This window comes from Dromiciops gliroides, chromosome 1, assembly GCF_019393635.1.
Source record: "Dromiciops gliroides isolate mDroGli1 chromosome 1, mDroGli1.pri, whole genome shotgun sequence".
NCBI lineage: Eukaryota > Metazoa > Chordata > Mammalia > Microbiotheria > Microbiotheriidae > Dromiciops > Dromiciops gliroides.
This window is the reverse complement of record NC_057861.1, coordinates 1,977,120-1,999,550: the sequence shown is the minus strand read 5'-3', so window position 1 is coordinate 1,999,550 and position 22,431 is coordinate 1,977,120. Positions and strand designations below refer to the sequence as shown.

The 22,431-nt window shown below is 53.5% G+C and overlaps 2 protein-coding genes across 6 annotated transcripts in view; one reads left to right on the top strand and one right to left on the bottom strand.

Moving 5' to 3' along the window:
- LOC122735789 (coiled-coil domain-containing protein 74B-like) lies at positions 1–11,339 on the top strand. The gene is made up of 9 exons (XM_043977577.1): positions 1–481; positions 1,008–1,052; positions 3,453–3,509; positions 4,111–4,225; positions 9,503–9,833; positions 9,941–10,014; positions 10,128–10,195; positions 10,606–10,684; positions 10,899–11,339. Exons 1-9 carry the CDS (start codon positions 1–3, stop codon positions 11,035–11,037), a joined length of 1,389 nt encoding a protein of 462 aa, XP_043833512.1. The 3' UTR covers positions 11,038–11,339.
- Positions 11,340–12,946: 1,607 nt separating this feature from the next.
- MED15 (mediator complex subunit 15) overlaps positions 12,947–22,431 on the bottom strand; it is a 71,594-nt gene continuing 62,109 nt past the window's right edge. For all 5 annotated transcript variants that reach the window (XM_043964644.1, XM_043964636.1, XM_043964652.1 and 2 more), the window contains 4 exons: positions 17,000–17,160; positions 16,681–16,847; positions 15,355–15,453; positions 12,947–14,071 (listed from right to left, as the gene is read on the bottom strand). In XM_043964644.1, the coding sequence (XP_043820579.1) occupies positions 13,935–14,071; positions 15,355–15,453; positions 16,681–16,847; positions 17,000–17,160 (564 nt within the window). In that variant the 3' untranslated portion in view covers positions 12,947–13,934. The remainder of the gene's footprint in view (positions 14,072–15,354; positions 15,454–16,680; positions 16,848–16,999; positions 17,161–22,431) is intronic.

Genomic DNA, 22,431 nt, shown 5'->3' with positions numbered 1-22,431 from the left:
ATGGTAACGGGGCCAGACCCAGAGGAGGCGGCGGCCGCCGAGAAGCCGGTCCGGGGTCGGGTCCGAGAGCCGGGGACGTGCGCGCAGCGGCCGGGGGCGGTCGCGGTCGCGGTCGCGGCGGTGCGGAACGGGGCGGTCGGCTGGGCCGGGGGCGAGCCCCGCGGGCGGCCCGCATGTGAGGGCCCGGGGCCGGGCGGCGCCGCCATGAGCTGCCCGGGGCCCGGCCCGCAGGCCCCGGCCGCCTCGGCCTCGGGCCCCAGCCGGCAGCCGCGGCCGCCGAGCCCCGCGCCGGCCCTGGGGCTGCTGGGCATCGGCCCCGCGCCCGTGCTGACGGCGCCGCCCGCGGCCCCGGCCGGGGCGCCCGAGCTGCAGAAGCGCGTGGTGGACCTGGAGAAGAGCCTGCAGTTCGTGCAGCAGCAGCACGCCGACACCCTGCTGAGCCTGCACGCCGAGGTGGAGCGGCTGCGCCGGGACAACCGCGGTGAGGCCCTCCGCGGGCCGAGGCATGCAGCGCGCTCCGTGCTCCCCTGGGCGGGAGAGCCGGCCGGCTGGTGCGGGGCTGGTGCGGGGCTGGTGCGGGGCAGCCGCGGCGCCTCGCGCGGGGGCCGGCCCGGCGCCTCGGCCCCAGAGCCCCCTGCGGCGCCGAGATGCAGACACCAGCCATCCCGGGCCTGGGCCTGCCCTCGGACAACCCAGGCCTCCTGCTTACCCGGCCTTCACAGCCTCCCTAGCACGATGCTCCCAGACGAGCACACGGAGCTTTAGGGAGCTCGGCATTTCGCTAGGAACCGGGGTGGAGGGAGACTGGAGTGGGGAAGGTGGCTGGACCGGAGCCCGTCCGGCGTGAAGCCCAAGTTTGCGTCCCGATCGCGCCCCCCAATGAGCGCCAAAGCAGCCTGCTCTGGCCCGGGAGGGGGCGGGGCCGTCCCTGGCTGTATTGGGGGGGGGTGGGGGGATGGGGGGCGGCCGAGGCAGCCAGAAGACGCCCTATCTTTGCTTGATTTCAGATCTTCACTATAAACTCATAATGAATCAGAAGTTGCCGCGGAAAGGTACGGCTCCCCATCCCCTGAGGTGACCCGAAGGGAGCTCAGGGTGTCGGGTCTAGAGCTGAGGGGCTCGGAGAGGTGCCCTCCTCCTGATCGGGGCCTCCAGCACCACTTTACCTGGGACCAGTGTGGCCCAAGGTCTCCGTCTGGTTCTAGACATCCCAGGGGTCCATAGGAACCCTTGGGGCTGTTCTTTGAGCTCTGGACTGTGCTGATGCCTGTTTTAGAAGGGGGGGAAGTTCCAGCTCACTGAAGGAAAGTGACTTTCCCAGGGTCATACCAGGGTGGGCTGAGGGAAGGAATAAACATTTATCAAGGGCCTGTTGTGTGCCTGGCACAGTGCCAAGTGCTCTTTACCAATATGATCTCATTTGGTGAGGTAGGTAATAGTATTATCTCCATTTACAGTGGAGGAAAGCGAGCCAGTCAGAGGTGAAGTGACTCGCCCACAGTCATACATTGGCTGAGTTTCTGAACTCAGATTGAACTCGTGGCTTCCTGACTCCTGGCTCTCTATCCACTGTTCCACCAGCTGTCACTGTGTGCCCCTACGAAGTGGAAAAGGTCTTAGGATCATCAGGGCTTAGAAACTTGAATGATGGGTATTGTTTGTGAGCAAGTGTGAATAGTGGCAGAGCTGCTGGGAGGCAGGTGAGGTAGAGAGTGCCCTGGATCTGAACCATTCAGCATCCAGGGCACCGTCTTCTGTGCCCGGAAGGTCCTCCTTCCTCAGCTTTACCTCCCAGTCCTTCTTAAGATGAGCTAAGGAATCACTTCTGTAGTGACGTCTTCTTTGATCCCCCTTTCCCTCCTTTCCCTCCCCTTCCTTCTTCCTTTCCTCCTCTCTCTCCCACTCTGTCTTTTCCTTCTCCCCCCTCACTCTTTTCCCTTCCTCTCTCCTTTTCTCCCTTCTCTCTTCCCTCTCCTCTTTCCTGTCCCTTTTTCTTGCCCTAATCTCTCCACTCTTATCCCTTCTCCCATCCCCTCCTCTCTCTCCATATTTACCTTTTTTTTTTTGAATTGTTATAACACTCTCCTGCCAGCACTGAATTCCCTGCTTGCTGAAGGTGAGGAATGTTTTGTTTTCATCTTTATCATCTTCAGCACGGAGCAGGGGTCTCTGCATACCATAGGTGCTCACTGTTTGTTGAAGACAGGTAGGAATTTCTCCTGAGAGAAGTTGCAGAGAAGCCTCTTAAGCTTTCTAGGAAGTTAAACTCCCTCCCCATTAGGGCCATACCAAAGCTGAATAGGCCCCACCAGGAGCCACTGGCTCCGCCTCTGGGAACATCTTGAAGCGGGGGCTGAGATGCCCTCAGTCCCTGATGCTCCAGAGGGGACTCTTGCTCAGGTCCAGGCTCCCTGAAGTCCCTTCACACTATGAGGTTCTTGAATCAGTTTGAGAATGGCTTTATGGGGGAAAAGAAAACTCGGAGGAACCATAAATAGTAACAATTTTTCTAGAGGTTTCTAAGTGCTTTTCCATGGGTCATCTCGTTTGATCGTTATGGTAACTCTGGGAGATAGGTACTATTATTAGCTTCATTTTACAGATGAGAAAACTCAGGCAGAGGTCAAGTGACTCACTCAGGGTTACATAGCTAGTAAATGGTGTGAGGCTGGATTTGAACTTAGGTCTACATGACCACAACAAGGTTCCACGGAGTCATAGGACTGAGCTGGGAGAGTCCTGAAAGGGTTTTTAGGAGAGGCTGCTGTCAGAGCCATTTGAAAGCTGGGTTTTTGGCAAATTACATAATGTCAGAGCTTGAAAGTATCCAGTAGCGGGGCAGCTAGGTGGCGCAGTGGATAAGGCACTGGCCTTGGATTCAGGAGGACCTCAGTTCAAATTCCGCCTCAGACACTTGCTAGCTGTGTGACCCTGGGCAAGTCACTTAACCCCAATTGCCGCACCAAAAAAAAAAAAAAAGAGAGAGAATATCCAGTAGCTCAATCCTCTAGTCTAACTTTCTTCATTTTACAGAAGAGAAACTGAAGCCCAGAGTGAAGTGACTTGTGTGAGATCCCCCTGTAAATTAGCGGCAGAGCTTGGGACTCAATCTCAGGCATTTTGATTCCTAGCCCTGGGGCCTTATGGGTCTCCCTGGGAGGGGGAAAAGGGAAAATGAACATTTATGTAGTACCTACTGTGTGCTAGGCACTGTGTTGAGCTTCTTACAAATAAGAGCCTCACAACCATCCTGTGAGGGAGATGCTATTCCCCCATTTTACATTTGAGAAAATTGAGTCGACCAGAGGTGAAGGGTGAAGTGACTTGCCGAGGTCATACAGTTAAGTGTTTGAACTCTGGTTTTCCTGACTCCAGGCCCAGATGCTCTCTCCATGGTGCCACCAGCCTGCCTCACTCACACTGGGCGTTAACTCCCGGATGTCTTCTTGTAGGTATGGCTTCTTCCAGTTCTCATTTTCTCAAGTCCAACTCAGTCGTGGTGCCGTCAGGTGAGAGTCAAAGGAAAGGCAAGTGTTTGCTAGTGAGGCTGTAGAGCGGATGGAGTGGCGCAGCCAGCGGCCCACCTATGACCATGCTTGCTTTAGAGTCCTGCAGGCCAGGCAGGGAAGGGCCATGTATATCCCGTGCAAGGGTCTCTGCACCTCTTGGAGGCCTGGCTGCACAAGCAGAGCAAGCCCAGAAGACAGCTGTCAGCCCAGCATACGGGGCTGGGGGGGTCTTAGAGATTGAGTCAAGTCCCCTCATGTCACAGGAGGGGAGGCGGGAATCTCGGCTGACGGCTGCCTGCCAGACCAGGGCAGTGGCAGGAGGGGCGGGGCCAGGGGACCTCCAAGGGCAGACCCGAACCCTTCTAGCCCTGAAGTCTTTGGTCCACAACCAGTGAGTTTTCAGACAAGGGCTGACGGCTTTGGTCTGGCCGCTGGGGGCTAAGAACAAAAACGCCTTGTAATCAGTCAGCGGTCAGTCAGAGCTGGCCTGCTGCCTTCAGCCCTGCCCGTGGGAAATGGCTGCGGTCCAGTGCCAGGTACTCCAGGCTGCTTCCAAACAGGCCCCCAGTGCTTGATCTCTTGCTCCATGTTTGGACTTCAGGTTGCTCAGCGTCCAAAACCAAACACTCACTTTCCTGCCCAAGGAGACAAGAAGTGGGGGAATCCGGAGAAGAGGAGCAAAGCCCCAGTGACAAGATGGAGAAAGGCCCAGCCGGGTAGGCTCTGGCTAAGCCCCCATGGATGGGGCGAGAGCAAAGCCGGACACCAGCCACAGTGACCGTGCTCAAAACCAGTCTTCCCTTCTTGACCTGAATTCTTTTTTGTGATGCTATTGCCCCCCCCCCCCCCAGCCCAGGAACGTATTGAGCTGTCTCCTCTGCCCTCCCCAGTATTCTTCATATTGAAAGGGAAACTGTGCTTGGTGTCACATCTCTTGGGTGAGGCACTGGGGAGGACCCTGGTTCACAGACAAATTCTGCCCATTCAAGGCTCCTGGGATTTGGCGGCTAAACTGCTAGCGCTGACCAGGCCCGAAGACTGTCCCAGAGCTGGGGTCCTCAGGTTCAGCTGTGAGGGCTGGCCATGGCCAGCCCAGCCAGTGGCCCCATACTGGCCTCTCTCATCATTGAGCCATGAGAGGGAACGAAGGCTGCGTGGCATCAACCCAGACTGGAGTTGAACAGAGTCGGAGGCAGGGTCCGGTCCCAGCTCTGTCAGCCTGCTGGGTGACCCTGGGCAGATCCCTTTGCCTCCTTAGGCCACGAGGGACTTAGACCAGATGAGTGATGCCTCATGTTCCTTCCAAGTTATTCAATGGAGAATTGAGACCCAAAGAGCCAGAATCCTCCCAGGACCCATGGGCCCAACCCTAGGCATGAACGTAGGCACCCTCTTTGTGTTTGGGGACTGCTTGGAAAGGCCCCTTAGGTCTGGGGTCAGAAAACCCAGGTTTGAAATGGCATCCTTGGAAGAGACATGAAGATCCCAGAATCTCAGGGCTAGAGAGGACCTCAGTAGCCACTGCAGACCCTGGCCCGGGGTCCTCTGCCCTGGGAGGCAGCCCCATGCCCTCAGATCCCTGAGTGGGTCTGCAAACGGCCCCAGCGAGGCTCCTCTTCCCAGGGGCTTCTGTGGATTCCAGGCCATTCACTGGCATCTCACAGTCCCTTTAGCTGCTGCTGTTCACTAAAACTTCCAAACCTTCCCCATCTTTTACGGGTGAAGGGGATTTTTTTGAACCCAAAGGGAAGACGTTCCATTTATGCCTAGCGTGTTTCCTGTATCCTCACCTATGGTTCTTGTGATCTTGACTGGCATCCAGCGAGTGGGCTCTTCCTCCCAGCTTTGGCTGGTCTGGGCCTCCTTCACCCCAGTCACAGAGGGAGGGTCAGCGGCCGTCCCACACAGTTCCCTGGGGGCCTCCCCTGTGGGTTTTTCAAGATTGTTTGACATTGAACCACCAACCACCACCTCTCTGCCGCTTGTACCTGACCCATCATCCTGCTGTTTGGCCCACGTCTTTCCCATCTTTCCATGAGAACAGCACGGGAGAACTTAGCAAACTCCCCCATCTCTGCAGTGTTCCCTGAGCTGCCGCCTTTGTAACCATTCACCAAGGCCCCGGGGCTGGTCCTGAGGCAGCCGCTCTGGCTCTCTGGGAGCTGCACCGCTTCTCCATGGTTACTGACCTCCCTTTACTCCTACCTTCTAGGACAGGCTTCTCCTTCCTTTGCCCTACTCTGCCCCTGCCTGCAGGGTCTCTTCCCATCTTCCATGTCCTCCAGAGGGACATTTGACCCTGTCAGACACTGGCGGTGGCTCAGAGATCTCCCTTTCTCTTCCAGACCTCATGCAGGGAACTGAATTCTCCAGGATGGCCAGGGGTGCCCTGAGCTCTCTCCATGAGGGGCCACTCCCTGCTTGGCCATTTTGGCCTCGTCCTTTATAGTCCACGGGTCACCTTGGCAGGGACTCCGGGGCAGCTGCGGCGTTCTCTCTCCTGACAGTTGTCACTGTCCCATACAGTCTAGGCCAGGGTTGGGGCCCTCCCTTCATCTCCACTTTCCCTCAGTATTTTGCCAAAAAGAAACAATCCAAGCCCTTCTTCAAAGACTCACCTCAGTGCCTCTTGTTTTCCTTGCTGCCACAGCGCCTTCTGGCCTTCGTCACTCTTGACCCTCTTCCTGTAGGACTGAACCAGTCTTCTGAATTTCTCCTCTCTTCCAATGTACATTGACAGACACCATCAGAGCTGGCTGACGAGGGCCCTGTGCACAGCAGCCTCTTCAGACACCTCCATTCTTCCTCCACAGTGGAATCGTCTCCCTTGGTCGTTTCTCACTCTCTCAGCTGATCCCCATAGAGATGTCAGACCCCGAGGTCCTGCACCTGCTCCTTCTGAGCTCTCAGCACTGCATCCAGGGCACACAGCAGACCAGGCCGACACCAGCAGACACAGCGTACCCCGCCTCCCTGCCCTCCCCAGGCTTCTGTCCCCCAGCTCACCTATCAGTTTTCATTGCTGAGAACCAGATCCAGGATAGAATTTGCCCTTGTTGCTTCTGTCTCTTCATCTGGGCCAGTCAGGAAGTTAAGAGCTGCTCTCCTGCAGATGACAGTCAGACCAGGGACCCAGGCTCAGTCTGGTTCTTTCCCTCCTTTCTTTCTGGGTGGTCTGATGCCAACTCTCCTGGGGCCTCCACCGATGCTCACCCAGAATGGATATATATGCTGGCCCACCTGACTCCCACACTTTTTCCCATCCTGCTTCTTCTGAATAAAGTTTATCTGTCCAGGGCCATATCTTAGCCATGGGTCTGCCCGACTGTGTCTCAGGGTTTACCTCTGAAGGTAGACTTTGCTCCTGGCATGCACAGAGCACAGGCCCTGGAGTGAGGACCTGAATTCAAATCCAGCTCAGACTGGAGCTTTGTGGACTTGGGCAAATCACTTAATCACAGCATCTACCTCCCTGAGTGGTTGTGAGGATCCATTAAGAGTATTTGTGAAGTGCTTCGCACAAGGCCAGCACATGGTAAAACCCAGCAAAGCTGTACCACTGGCTTCCTGATTGGGTCTCCTCCGCTGTGATCTCGTGTATCTCGAATGTTGTAGCTTCTCTCTACATGATCTTCCTTGGTGGGCAGACTTGGGCAGTTTTTGTCCCTTGTAAGAAGATTCCTTCTCACCAGCCTTTTTCAGGTGGATTCTCTCCCTGGCCAGCACCCTCCATTCCTGCATGTTAAGCATGGTCTGGAAACCCATATCCCATTCTCAGGCACAGCTTTCTCGGGTTCATCCCCACCTTCAGTGGACAGCTGGGAGGAAAACCCCCTGGGCCACGAGGCTGTGTGTTATCTTGGGCAGGGGCCTCCCACCACCACACTCCGTGCCCATGTATGGCGGTTCTGTTTGGATAAGTCCTAGAAAAGCCCAGTAAGCCTTGAACCCTTCCCTGCCCCCAGAGGATCCAGCTCTTCCTTGAAGACCCCCTTACCTGGCAGCCCGGGGGCCCAGCCCCCTCATTCCTTGGACCACAAGCAGCAGCTTCTGCCTCAGAGCATCCCCTGCTTTCCTCCTGAGAAGCCTCTGTTGGATTCTTTGGATTCTCATTTCCAGGTGTGCAGTGGGCCTTCATTCCTCCTCCATGGGATCTTCCCCTCTCCCCACCTTTCCCCCTACAGGGAAGCATCCCGTGGGATGTGTCCTTGTCTTAGGAACCCGTGGACCTCCTATTGGGGGACATTCATTACTCGAGCCCCTCCTGAGGCAAAACTGCCCTTTGAACATGGAGGGCAGCAGCTGGGCAGTCAAGGAAGGCGGAGGTCACTTGCACTTGAGGCATCTCCCAGCTGTCTGCACTGAGGGGAGCCTCAGTCCTTACCTTGGAAGCTACTTGGGGGGGGGGTATGACAAAAGTCTCCCCTCAGGTACCAGTTTTAGACACCTTTATTTGCTATCACCCCCATCAACTTGATCACCACACTCAAGTTTCTTAACCCTAACCTCTTATTTTGTTTTTGCAGATTTACTTAACCTTTTCCTACCTAACCCTGCCTTACCAACTACCTTCTCCAATCCTCTTCATATCATTTCTCCTCAATCCTTTTCCTCCTTAAGATCAGTCAGTCAACAAACATTTAACACCTGCTATGGGCCAGAGACTGTGCTAAGCATCGGGGATACAAACAGAGACTAAGATGGACAACATGCAAACAAATATGTACAAATGAGCTATAGACAAGATAAGTAGGAGATAATTAAGAGGGAAGACATTAGAATGAAGAGGGGTTAGAAAAGGCTTCCTGGAGAAGGTGGGGTTTTAATTGGGACTTAGAGGAAGCCACCAAGGTCTATAATCAGAGCAGAGGAGAAAGGGGGTTTGACACTTGGGGGACAGCCAGAGATAATGCCCAGAGCCAAGAGGTGGAGGGTTTTGTTCGTGGAATAGCTGTGAGAGCAGTGTCATTGGATCAAAGTGTAGGAATCAGGGAATAAAAGTGTGAGAAGACAGGAGAGGTGGGAGGGAGCAGGCTATGAACAGCCCATTTTCTTATTTGCTCCTTAAGACAATAGGGAGACACAGCAGCGGGGTGACACGATCAGCCCTGCACTTTAGGAAAATCATTTTGATGGCTGAATAGGATGGACTGGGGGAGACTTAGGGCAGGCAGACCTCCCCAGCACCTACTGCAACAATCAGGGGTGAGGTGATAAGGGTGTCAGAGGAGAGGAGGGGGCATATTGGAGAAGGGCTACAGAGGTGAAATTGAGAGGCCTCCCACCATATTGGACATGGGGGATGATGACAGAGCAAGGAGTCCAGGGCAACTCCTGGGTTTTGAGCCTGAGAGACTTGGATGACGGCGGTGGTCTCCATAGTAATAGGAAAGGTAGGAAGAAGGAGGGTTTGGGGGGGACTGTGCTCAGTTTTGGACATAGTGTAGGGTGTCTCTTGGACATCCATCTGGAGCTGTCTGAGAGGATGATGGGAGATCAGCGAGTCATCGGCATAGAACTGAGGAGAAGAGAAGGGGGCCCAGGGCGGGACACGGAGGGTTAGAGGCTATGACCTAGAGGAGGACCCAGCAGAGACGGAGAAGCTGAGTGGTCAGAGGCATAGGAGAACTAGGGGAGAGGAATGTGGGATGGACAATGTCCAAGGCTGCAGAGAGGTCAGGGAGGAGCAGGATGGAGGAGAGGCCACTGGTTCTGGTGCCTAAGAAGTCACTGGTAACTTGCAAAGAACAGTTTCAGAGGAATGAGGCTTGTGTAGACTCTGCCTTTTGCAGCTTAGCCATAAAGAGGCAGGACAAGCAGTTTATAAAATAAGATGGAGGCCGCCTTCTTAACCTTTTTGCCAGTCCTCCCAAACTTCTCCTCGATCCATAAGCATTTACTGAGTGCCTCCCATGTGTCAGGCACTCAACACAAAGGTAAAAGGCCCCAAGGAGCTCGGTCTCATGGGGGGCCGCACTTGCAACTCTGTACAGTCAGGCTCGAGATGGGAGAAATCGGAGAAGTCTGCAAAGGGGAAGGGCTCGCAGCGACACATCTAGCAAAGCCTCCGAGGCCCCCGGTCGCCTGTCTGAGAGAACTGGAAACACGCCCCTTGTTGGTTGTCCTTGTTCTAGAGCAGAAGAAATGGAAGCCCCGAGCTCCACGCTGATCCCCATGGTGTCCTGCCAGCCCCAGCTCAAACACATCCTGGGGATCACGTCCTCTCTGAAGCTCCCCCCTCACATGCGCAAGCTGTCCACTCTTCAGCAGTGTGAGCTGGTCATCAGGCAGCTGTGGAATGCCAACCACCTGCAGGCTCAAGAGGTGAGCCTGCGCCCTTCGGCCACACCAGGTGGGAGTTGTTGGGCATCCAGCATGGGTCTAGCTTTGCAGAGCGTGCCCTCAGTAGCCTTTCCGTCCATGTCCTTCAGCTGCAACACCTGAAATCTGTCCTGGAAGACGGTTCCCGACAGGCAGCCGACAGCCTTCCAGTCAACCATTCCAAGTAAGTGGCCTGGGGACAAGGGGTGGGTGCCTGCTGGCCTAGGGCCTCCTCCAAACTAAACTAAACATGACCTTTCTCTCTCTTTTCTTTTTTTTTTTTTATCTTCCCAAAAGGAGGGCATTGGGAGAAAAAAATAAAACAATGCCCGTCAGTGTGTGTTCTCTGCAGGGTCCTGTGCCAGGTACAGGGGTTTGACAGGCAGGCCAGCAAAGACTCGGCCTGGGGGTCCCCAGGACACCCCTGAGGCAGCAGGAGAGTGAGGCTAGGCTGCATCAGTGGGTGCCTCACTCGTGGGGAGAAACGTTCCCTCTCCAGGGGCAACAAGGATAGGATGATTCTACTGGGGATGGAGCCTCCTAGGATGGAAGCCCAGAGAAAGTGTGTAGGGGCAGGCCAAGCCCATCCTGGCAGAGAAATTCTCTGTGGTCTTGGCCAAGGCAGCTCTTCCCCTGGCTCACGGTCAGACCAGCGGGCTGCCAACTTTTCCAGGCTGTCAGGGTGATGCAGGCAGGGAGTGCGGGGAGCCCCATTGGGGTCAGCCCTGCTCATGTTCCCAGCCACTTTCTCCAGCTTGCCCCAAATCTCTCTTAGGGCAAACATTTTCTCCACTCAGGCATCAGGAAGGTATGCAGTTCCCCAAAGTTGCTGATAAGAACGCCTCCAAAAAATGGTGAGTAACTGGCTTATGGAACGTCAGCTACGCCCCCGGCCCAGGCTGCTCTGGTCATGCTGAGACACTCGACATGATGGAGTAGATAGAGCCCCCACTGCCAGAAGGGGAAAGCCAGGCACCTCCCCAGGAAGGCGTCAAGGTCGGGCGGGGCACCCCCTTCCTGCTTTGGCCTCACGGAAGCGTCCAGTTCTCTTGTCTCCTCATCTTCCAGTTTGATCCTTGCGCCCATACCTGGGGCAGAGAGAGCAGTCTTGCCAGCCCTGAAGCAAACCTTGAGAAATAGCTTTGCTGAGAGACAGAAGAAAATGCAGGCCATTCAGAGCCGTCGCCTCCACCGCACAGTCCTGTAGCTGGCACCGGACTGGCTCAGACGGGGGGACAGAGCAGCGGGGGCAGACGCCTTCCAAGGCCAGGTCACGCTGCCAGGGCGGGGGACGAAGCCAACCAGAGATCTCGCCTTGACCTCTGACCCTCTAGTTCCTCGTCAGGGAGATGCTCCTGAGACTCCAGATGTGGCCGTCAACACTTTCTTCTTGGCACAAGTCTGACTGCGGTTATTCTCCTCCAAACATACATTAACACAAAAATGAATTACGAAATCACTATTTCCCTACCAGCTAGAGATTGTTGAATTAAATCTCATTTATCTACATTCCTTGAGTTGTCTTCCTAAGTCACTTCGTGAATTGGGCTTAGTTTGGGGGGAGTGTCCCCAGGCCCAGGTAGCCCTTCCTCTCTAGGTCTGAGGGACTTGACCACCCTGAGGACTGTTGGAAGCCATGCCCCAGAGGGTGACTGAGATCAAAAGTCCTCCCAGAGAGCTTCTGTTTATGCCATCGGTCACTCTTTAATCTGACCTGTATAGAACCAGAAGGTGGCATCGAAAACTTGTGGTCTCCCCCAGAGCACAAGCCTCTGTCAGGGTCCAAGCAGGCTAGATGGGCCTGGGGCCCAACTCGGCCTTGGATTCAGCCTGTCCGTCACCCTATCCTGAGCGGGGCCTGAGGCAGTGGATGGCAGGGCAGGGGGATCCTCCATCAAACCTGGTCTTGAACACAGGGCAACCCTGGCCAGAAGCGAGGGTCTGTTAGGCTGCTTCCACTCTCGGACGTACCTCTTTTTCCTTTCCATTTTAGGGAGCAACCTTTGGTAAGAACACGCTTGTGTTCTCTCGTGGCTGAGCCGCACCCCTGGCAGGGTGGTCCAGGCCCGCGGTGTTGCCAATGGTTCTGTACGATCCTGTGAACTGTGCGGAGGCTGTGTCCAGACACTACTCCTTGGCAACCTCGCACCTCGACCTTGGTCTTCCTGGCCACACAAACTACCCCTTAACAGAGAGGCTTCCTCTCCCAGGGGTCAAATTTCTTTGGACAAGTCTGTGTGTGAGGCACCATAGCAGGGTTCTGTTTTTGTCCTGACTCTCCGACCCCATTTGGGGTTTTCTTGGCAAGGGTACTGCAGTGGTTGGCCATTTCCTTCTCCAGCTCATCTACAGATGAGGAAAACTGAGGCAGACAGGGTGAAGTGACTTGCTCAGGGTCACACAACTAGTAAGTGTCTGAGACCAGATTTGAACTCGGGAAGATGAGTCTTCCTGACCCCAGGCCTGGCGCTCCGTTCACTGTGTGACCTAGCTGCCCCAGCTGTGTTAGAGTACCCTGACGATGATACAAAGACCAGAGGGAAACAGCCCCTTCCTGTGAGGAGCTTCCAATGGATGGGGTGGGCCTTGTGTAGGAGGCAGCACCTGAGCTAAGCCAGGAAGGGGACTCCTCGAGGAGTTTGGCGGGGGGTGGATCAATGGGCAGAAGCAGCCTCCAATGAGCCAGTCTGGGGGGGGTCATGGGTGGTTTTCTATGTCCGTGTGCCTTCTTACAAAAACCAAGTCACAAACAGAGTGCGACACTCAGAAAACAGGCCAACGACGCCTGCACCGGCCATTGATGGAGCTGTGAGTTAGCCCCACCGTGAGGGTAAGCACTGGAGAAGCGGGCCGAGATGGTGAGGAGGATGTGCACCCCCTTTGTGGCCCCACTAGACACACAAGAGCATCCTAGCCAACCCCACATCTGTGGCCTTGCCAAGGCCCCATGCCACAGCGATGGCAGAGCCGGGGGCTTTCTCCATCTGTCACTGATGGGCTACAGGGGTGACCAATGACCTGCTTGGATTCAGACGACCATCCTGTGAGCCAGCTGATGGGGCAGCTACTGTCCTGCCAGCTGGTTACATCAAAGACACACAAGTAAAAACTTCATGTCAAACAGAGGAATAAATTTATTATAATCACCCAAAGAACAAATCCTGTGTTAGTGTGCATACAAAATGTCGCCCCTCCCCTCTCAGGTAATGTGCCCTGACTAACCCGCTGCCCCCCCACTGCAGGGGCCTGAAAGCTTGGTTCAGGGGGAGGGAGCTGGTTCTTCCACACTGCCAGCCCTGAGCTCCCCTCTCCACCCCAGGGAAGCCAGTGACAAGCAGAACCCTTGGGGTGTCGAGAGCCCAGGAACGAAGAGTCCATGGCAGCCTCACTCGGCTTTCCAGAAGAACAAGCAGACGGGTGGGGACTGACCGGAAGGCGGCCACCCTTGACTCTCCAGGATGAGCATCGTGAGGCCTCACAAGGCCCAACGAAGGGAGAGGCTAATGATGACCCAGGCCAGATGCCCAGAGAGGCTCCCTACCTTGCAGGGTGGCGGGGTGGCATGGAGCAGGAAGCATGCCAAGCAGGCCTTGGGGCCACGACTGCCAAGGAAGGGGCTGTGTCTTTGGGCCCAAGGGATGCTGGGATGTTTGGCTCTCCCTGCTGCCTCGGCTCCACAAGCAAAAGCGATGACATGGTCTGCATAAACGCAAATGGAATCAGGTAAGAACTGGACAGAAGAGAAGTTTCCCACGTTCTGAGCTTCCTCCACCACAGCCACGTGGATCTGTCATCTAGTGTGGGAGGAGAGCCACGGCCCGAGTGCTCCGCCTTTTCTTAACAAGCCAGAGAGGATGTTGGGGCCAGGTGCCGGTGGATCTGGGGGGGGGGGGGGAGAAGAACCGTGGGCAGCCCCCAGGCTGCGATCTACAAGGTGCCTGGTCCAGCCCCTCCCCAAGACAGCCGTGCACAACGACCGCACAGCCAGCAGAAATGAGTGGAGGTGCCAGGCAGGCAGTACAGAGGCGGAACAGGAGGGGGGGGAAGAGCAATCCGGGGCCCGGGCTCCGCCTGGCCGAGGGGGGGCCCAGCCGGAGGAGGGGGCTACGCAGCCGAGAGGCAGGCCTGCCGGATGCTCTGCGCCCACGTGTTGAGGAGAGCCGTGACTGAGTGCTTGTCCGGCAGCTGAAGCAGCTTGGAAGTCATGTACTGGTGCACGGACTGGAGAAACGGGTTGGCTTCTAGAAAGGAAGCAAAGGGGAGGGGGCTGTCACAGAGGGCTGCCCCCATCAGCTGTGGGCAGTGACAAGAGCAGGGAGGGGTCCTCACCGCCCGCATTTCCTTTAGGAGCAGCCTGGGGGCTTCCTGTGCCCCATCCCCAGCTCCCGTCCAGTTGCCACACGCCTGCTGGTGACTTCTCTGGGCCCCCCTCCTGACTCCCCAGACGGGCCCACATGGCTGCTTGGTGGCGCAGGCTGGACCTTGTGCAGCTCTCCTGCTGCCCAGGCCCCACAATGTCTCCAGCCAGCTGTTGGTGCCACCCTGGCTTGCTCATGCGCTGCCCCCAGGTAACCCAAGTCCATCCACATCCCCCTTGGAGACCTGGGCCCAGCCAAGCAAGTCGCTCCCTGCAGGTGACAGGACCGAGCAGATCCCGCTTCTTCTCGGGCAGTGCCCAGGTCTGCCAAGTGAGGGCAGGGAAGGGGGGCTCCAGAGGGCCGCCAAGGTCCCTTCCAGCCCTGACCATCTCTGGCACCTCCCTCCAGAAGCCCTCCCTGACTGCTCCAGCCCAATCCAGGCTCATCCCCTGACCCTGAAGATCACAGGAGGGTCAAGAGAGATGACTGACCCGAAGGTGTACTGACACTCAGGCTTTTGCCTTGACCCAGCAGCGAGCTGGCTGAGTAAGCATGTCTTTTCTCAAGAAGATGGGGGCTTGGGGGCAGCTAAGTGCTGCAGTGGACAAAGCACTGGCCCTGGAGTCAGGAGGACCTGAGTTCAAATCCAGTCTCAGACACTTGATACAACTAGCTGTGTGATCCTGGGCAAGTCATTTAACCCTCATTGCCAAGAAGAAGAAGAGGAAGAAGATTGGGGCTTGTTTAGCTGCTTTGTGTGATGAACCACTCGTCACTAGTGAGGCCTATCAACTACTTGGAGTGGTCTTTAACAAATTCAAAAGCGAAGGAAATGCTAAATTCTAGCTAAAAAAAACATACACCATTTATTTTCCCATGCATTCATGGACCCCCAAGGCCTTATCGGCAGTCAAGCTGTCCTTGGAATTCTTCCCCCCACGCGCCACTGCTGAAGATGCACCCATGGACCACAAAGCTCCTCATACATCTCAGACCCAGGAACCAGCCCCTGGCTCCTGGCTCAGGTCAGAGGGCACTGGAAATAGCTGGACCCCGTGGGCCCTGAAGCCTCGGAGGATGGGCATGGCAGGGACAATCTCCCCCATGATCCCCAGCGCCAGGCTCCTCCCCTTTCCCAGCCCGCTAGCTTCAGGAGGCGGACATACCATATTGCCAGTGTTTGTCTATCCACAGAGGACTCTGGGCTGGGTAGTCAGCAGGAACGCTAAGCTCCAGCGGAGGGACACTGGGGAGGTTCTTGTCATCTGCACACAACACAAGACACCGGGTGGCCCTCAGCAGGGCTGAGCTGGGGCTGCCCGCGAGGCTCCCTTCTCCGCTGCCTCTGCCCACCGCCCCCCCAGGAGCAGCTGGAGCGTGGCCCCCAAGAGGAGCCTTCAGAAGACACTTCCCTGCAAGCTGCAGGCTCTACATCAGATGTAACATCAGGTTTTAGGGGACGGGCTGGTTGGTTTTACTGTTTTTCAAACCCTTTTCTTTCATTAAACAATTGTTCTAGGAGAGAAGCGGGGGAGGGGTTCTGAGGGAAATCGAGGCGATGTAAACAATGATCTGATTTCTCCTGTCTCCTCTGGGGAATAAGGAGGTGTGGAGCACCCCGTCTGACTGGAGACAAGGGCGGGGAGGGAGGGCCCTCACCACGCTATGCTCTGTGCACATCACCCATGAAGGGAGACCTCTGGGAAGTCCTTAGACTGGGGCTGGGGAGGTAGCAGGAGGTGGGGAGTGCTAGAGCGTCCCCCATCCTGGGAGCCTTTCGGCCCAGGAGTCAGCCCCATGGCCAACAAAGCTTGGGCGAGTACACCAGAGGGTTTCTCAGGTCACTCCCAAGCTGAGACACGGCCCTACAACACAGAAGCAGACCCAGGGTGGGGGAGGTGCTGGCTGATGCCCCCCCCCCCCCCCCGTAAGAAAATAATGGGCTTCTGCCATCGCCCAAAGGCCCCAGAATATTTGGACTGACTGGACTGAGAGTGACTGACTTTGCTGATTAGCCCACTTCAAGTTAATTCAACTGAAGCCGCACCTGCCTGATTCTGAAGAGGGCACCGTGAACCAATGGATTGGGGTGATGCTAGCCAATGAGCTTTCAGGAGTGTGTAAGGACCGCCTCTTTTCAGTCTCTCCAACAGCGGGTGGTGGGAGAATTGAGGGCTAGCCTAGACAGGCTTTTTCTTGGCTTTCTGACCCGTGTGTTCTCTCTTTCTTCTCATAAATGCTCAATGCCCCCAAATCGGTGCTAAAGCTTCCAATTTATGAGCAAACCCTCACCAGCCTTCCCTACGCTTGGGACAGGAACAAGGCGACTGTCCCCCCTCCCCCAACCCAGACGAAATGTAAATGGGAAATAGGTGGAAAACAAACAAACGGCAATAGGTAGCGCTGCATCTGGAGGCAGGGACCCTTGGGCACACGTCACCCTACGGTCCATGGGTGACGCTGCCCCCTCCTGCCCCCCAGGGAGCACTCACCCAGCTTACAAATGAGATGCACGGTGCCATTGTTACTGCAGTGGGAGGGGTTCAGGTTCACCAGGAATTTGGGATTCAGTCGGGCCACTTCTCCTTGTAACACATTTGGGATCGTCTGCTTTTCATCATCCTCATATTTACGTTTCCGAGGGGAGACGATTGGAGCTCTAAAGGGAAAGTCATTCCAGTTGGTGGCTGGGAGGATCCCCCGCTTCTCCCAGGGAAGGTCTAGTGCCCACCCCCCACCCCTGCCTCATCCCATCCTGTGCCCCACATGTTTAGGACGAAGCTGTGGGGCCTCGGGCTGCCCAGTACATACGTGATGGGAGGGCCGTGGATGGCCTCCATGGCCGGCACAAACGTGCGGTACAGGGAATGGTTGAAGACTGGGGAGCGGATGTTGGCGAGGACAGCATCCAGAAGGGGCTGGCACAGGTACTGCTGCTTGGTGGGTGGCACAGGAGGAGGGGGAGGGGTGGGCTAGGGGAGGGACAGAGAATGTTCAGAAGATGCCCATGGGCACTACCCATTTCCTCTCCTGACACAAAGCTAGAGAAAATCACAGAGCTATGTTGACTGGCAGTGCTCACTGAATCAAGGGCATTTGTTCACAGCTCACTACCTGGCCCGCACTACGACATCACTTCTTAAAACTCCCATGGCTCCCCCGCCCCCCGCCCAGCTGGGAACCACCTTTCCTCGTGCCTCACTAAAAAGCAGAGGCCATTTGCAGCAGGGATCTGTCTTGCCCCAACCCTTCCCTCACATCACCCAGGTGTGTTCCCCCCCCCCCCCCCCGTGTCATGCTCCTTCCATCCTGTCTTCTCCAGGCCCCCCCACTTCCCCCTCATTCATCTTTAATCTCTCCCTCTCTATGGGAAGCCTCCCTGTTGTGATCACAAACAAGCTTGTGTTTCTCCCACCCTCACAAATCCCTCACTTGCTCCTTCCTTTCCTGCTAGTGAATGTCCGACATCACTTTTCCCTTTCTGGGCTCGACTCCTCGGCGAGGCCACTTACAATTGACCTCTCTCCTCTCTCTTCACCCCATCATTTGACCCCAACTGCTCTCTCCCAGGTGGCCGTGACCTCCTCCGGGCTCACCTGACGCCTTTTCTCCGCCTTCTTCCCTTTTGACCTTCAACCCTGTCCATCGACCGCTTGCTCCTGATGCTCCTTTCTCTAGACTTTGCCTCCTACCCGTCAGACTCTTCCTTCGTCACGTCCTTTACTGGATCCATCCAGCTCATGACCAATAGCCTCGGGGTCCCAGAGAGCTCTGTCCCGAGTCCTCTTCTCTTCTCCCTCTCTACCGATTCACTCGGTGACCTCCCCAACCCCCACAGCTTCAATGGGCATCTCCATGTTGAGGATTCTCAGATCTACTCATTCGGCTCTCTCGTCCTTTGGCCTGCCTCTCTGCCTGCCTACTGGACATCTCAAACTGAATCCACTAAAGACAGTCTAAATTTAACTCGCCTAAAACTGAGTACCTGGGGTGGTGCCAAGATGGCGGAGTGCAGGAAGCAAGATGATTCACTACTGCCTAAAAATCCCTCCAAACAGCCTTAAAAAAATGCACTAGACCAAATCCTGATGGGAAAACCCAGAAAAAATAGCGAGCCATTCCTCCCGTCCCGGTCAGCACAGGGAGACAGACAGGAACCTCTGGGGACTCTTGGGAAAGAGGCACCCTGAAGCCTCGAGCATCCAGGACAAGGGTGTTCTAGACACCTCGTGGGGCACCCAGAGACCCACACAGAAATACTGTGACAGGGGCGGGTACAAACTGGCATCTCTGTATGAACTTCTCCGTTTCAGGCCAGAGACTCTAGGGAGAGCAGGCTAAGGAGTAGCCTCCCTGGACAGGGAGGCCCGAGGTGGTATATGGAGGGAGCTGGCAGCAGCACTAGAGGCCCAGAGCATGTAGCCCAGTCTGCAGAGGAACATCTGGGGCAGGAGTGTCAGACCACACAGAAGCTGACATTCTCGCTGAATGAAAGGGAGAGTCCCTCTTGAGTCTAACTCTCGCTCAGACCCAAGCCCAGGTCAGGAATTTCACAGCTCGGACCGGAGTTACCAAACCAGTTCTGCCCTGGACCGGACCCAAAACCTGGCAGGTCTCTAGCCTGGCCGTGAGATTCTGGAGGGACAAACCAGCCAACACCCCAAGAAGAGATACGAGAGTGGGACTAGCTTAAATCTTCCCTCCAGGAGTGCCACAGTCCAGCACTAACATCAAGTCTGAAGTCAGGAAGTAGGCTGGAAGAATGAGCAAGCGAGCAAAGTCTCCGTGAAAGATACAAATACAACCAAATGGCCTTAAAGAGATGCAGGGGAGGAAAAAAAGAGTTAAAAAATGAAATCAGAAGACTCAAGCAAAAACCAAACAAACCTGGAAAAGAGAGGAGAGCTACGGAAGAAAGAACTGGAAAGGGAATCAGCAGCTTGCTACAAGACACAAACTCCCTGAGAATCAGAAACAGACCAAATGGAAACTGACAAATCTGCAAGTGACAAGAAATACAAGAACAAAGTCCAAAGACTGAACCCAAACATTCCCAGATCCAAAGGGCAGAGCAGACATAAAACCCACTGGTCACCTCCTGAAAAATCTCCAAAGGAAAACCCCTTCGGCACATTATAGCCAAAATCTGGAGTTACCAGGTCAAAGAAAAGTACGGCACACAGCCGGAAAGAAAGAATTTAAGTCCCGAGAAGCCTCAGTCAGGATCATACAGGACTTAGCAGCCGCCACTATAAAGAAGCAGAGAATGTGGAATACGACACTCCAGAAAGGAAAGGATGTAGGAAAAAGCCAAGAAGAAGGAACTCGGCAAAACTAAGTGTAATGCTATGGGGGGTATGGACCTTGAATGAGACTGGATTTCCAAGCATTCCTGATGAAAAACCCAGAGCTGTGGAAAAGCTTTGAAGCTCAAACACAAGAGGGAAGAGAAACATAAAAAGGTCAATATGAATGAGCAAAAAAACAAACTAAACAAGGATAAACTGCTTACATTTAAATATGGGAGGGAAGATGATACACCTGAACCCTGATGTCATCAGGGGCCATAGAGCAAGTGTAATTGGAAAAGGACTAGGAGTTTTCCTGTTATGTCCTGATAATCCTAAGAATGGCACATGACAACCTTCACAAAAACCGACTATTTATTAGGGCATTAAAAACCTCACAAATACAAAAAAGCAGAAATATTAAATGTACCCTTTTTGAAATAAAAATTATATTCAATAAAGGACCTTGAGGAAGAGATTTAAAACTAATTGGAAACTAAATAATCTAATCCTAAAGAACAAATAGGTCAAAGAACAAATTATGAAAACAATAATTTCATTAGAGCTACTAACGAGACAACAGGACAAAATTTGTCGGATGCAGTCAAAACAGTATAGGGGCAAATTTCTATCTCTAAATGCTCACATAAATAAAATAGAGAAAGAGCAGATAAATGAACTGACCATATAACTAAAAAAAAAAAAAAAGCCGAGAAAAAGAACAAATTTTAAATCCCCAATTGAGGAAACTGAAGCATATAGGGTAAAGTGATTTGTCTGTGGTCACACAGCAAGTGTCCAGAACTAGGTTTGAACTCAGGCCTGATGCTCTATCCATTGAGCGATCTAGCTGTCCCATAATAAATAAAACTAAGAGCTGGTTATATGATGGGGAAACCACAATAAAATAGGCAAATCATTGGGCAATTAAATTTTTTTAAAAAAGAAAGAAAACAAAATTACTAGTCTCAAAAACGAAGAGGGTAAATGCACCACTAATGAAGATGGAATTAAAGCAATTATTTGTAGCTACTTTGCCCAAATATGTGCCAAAAAAAATGGATATATATTTATAAAAACATAAGCTGCCCAGATTAACAGAAGAAGAAATTGAATACTTAAATAACATTTTCCTGGGGGGGGGGGGGGAGAGTGTCAATTGGGGTTAAGGGACTTGACCATGGTCACACAGCTAGTAAGTGTCTGAGGGCAGATTTGAACTCACATCCTCCTGACTCCAGGGCTGGTACTATCCACTGCACCCCCTAATTGCCCCTAATAACTCTGTCTTAGAAAAAGAAACTGAAGAAACCATTAATGAACTCTCTAAGAAAAACCACTCCAGGGCCAATGGATTTACCAGTGAATTCTACCAAACCTTTAAAGAACAATTCATCCCCAAACTATGTAAACTGTTTGAAAAAATAGGTAAAGAAGGAATCCTACACCAAATTCCTTCTATAAAACAAATATTATTTTGATCCTTAAACCAAGGAAAGAAAAACAGAAAACTATAGACCAATATCCCCAATGAATACTGATGCAAAAAAATTTAAATAAAATAATACCTGCAAGGAGATTACAACTGAGTATCACAAAGATTATATGATGTGACCATACTGGAATTACATTAGGAATTCAAAGCTGGTTCAGTATTAGGAAAGCTGTCATCATAATCAGGGGAGGCTAAGTGGCCCAGTGGCTAGAGTGCTGGGCCTTGAGTCAGGAAGACTTATCTTTGTGAGTTCAAATCTGGCCTCAGACTTACCAGCTCTGTGACTCTGGGCAAGTCACTTAACCTTGTTTGCCTTAATTTCCTCATCTGTAAAAGGAGTCGGAGAAGGAAATGGCAAAGCACTGCAGTGCCCTTGCCAAGAAAAACCCCCAAACGACCAAAGTAACTGAGAAACATCATCATAATTGAACACATCAATAACAAAAACAAGAAAAATTGTATGATTATCTCAATAGATACAGAAATACAACATCTATTCCTATTGAAATGTAGAAAGCATAGGAATAAATTAAACTTTTCTAAAACCAAGGGCAAATATTATTTGTAAGGGGGATAAATTAGAAGCCTTCTCTGTAAGATCAGGGATGAAGCAAGGGTGCCCATCATCACCACCATTAGTCAATATTGCACTAGAAATGTTAGCTCTAGCACTAAGATAAAACAAAAGGAATTGATGGAATAAGAACAGGCAATGAAGAAACAAAACTACCCCTCTAATTTTGGAATCATGGAGAGGATTCTGGGAAGACGATGGAGTAGGTCAGAAAACTTTGAACACTCCAAATCTCCTCCACAAAAAAGACAGAACATCACCTCAGAGGGAACACAGAGCAGAAGAATAAACAAAAGTTGGGGTGAAGCAGTTGTCTTTCCTAAGACAACTTGAGAAGACCCAGGAAAGACTCGACTTTTGTGTGAAGTGCAAACACTACCAGGCCAACTCTGATAAACGACAAGTCCTGGGGGCTGCCTCAAGCCTTAGGAACCTTGGACAGTGTGGGGTAAGAAGGCTGAGGAGAAGACTGAAGGATCTGCCCTTGTGCAGGGAACCCAGGCAGGGCTATGCTGACCAGATGCATGCTGGCAGGGAGAAAGCGCTAACACACACCTGGTGAGTACAGCAGCACAGAGGTAAGGACCCTGCTTGCTGTGGATACTGGCAAGAGAGCAGAGCCCCTGGTTTCACTTCCAGGGCAGAGAGGACAGTTGTAGTTTGCAACCAGGACAGTGACCACAGGGAGCAAGATCATTTGTGGGACAATGTGGCTGAGGGGTCTCGGCAGTGGCTTAGGAGTGGAGGGGAAAGCCCAAGGTTGGGCCCAGAGACAGACCTCAGAAAATAACAGTCAGAAGGAACTGACATTCCCCACACCTGGGGACTAAAACCAGATTGTGCTAATAGCTTCTAAAACCAAAATAAACAAGATGAAAACAAAAAT

Bases quoted from the DNA above. Each gene is read 5' to 3' on its own strand.
- LOC122735789 (XM_043977577.1), top strand. From the start codon at position 1: ATGGTAACGGGGCCAGACCCAGAGGAGGCGGCGGCCGCCGAGAAGCCG. The intron at 482-1,007 runs GTGAGGCCCTCC...GCTTGATTTCAG, and splicing joins GCTGCGCCGGGACAACCGCG to ATCTTCACTATAAACTCATA. The intron at 10,196-10,605 runs GTACAGGGGTTT...AATCTCTCTTAG, and splicing joins TCTGCAGGGTCCTGTGCCAG to GGCAAACATTTTCTCCACTC.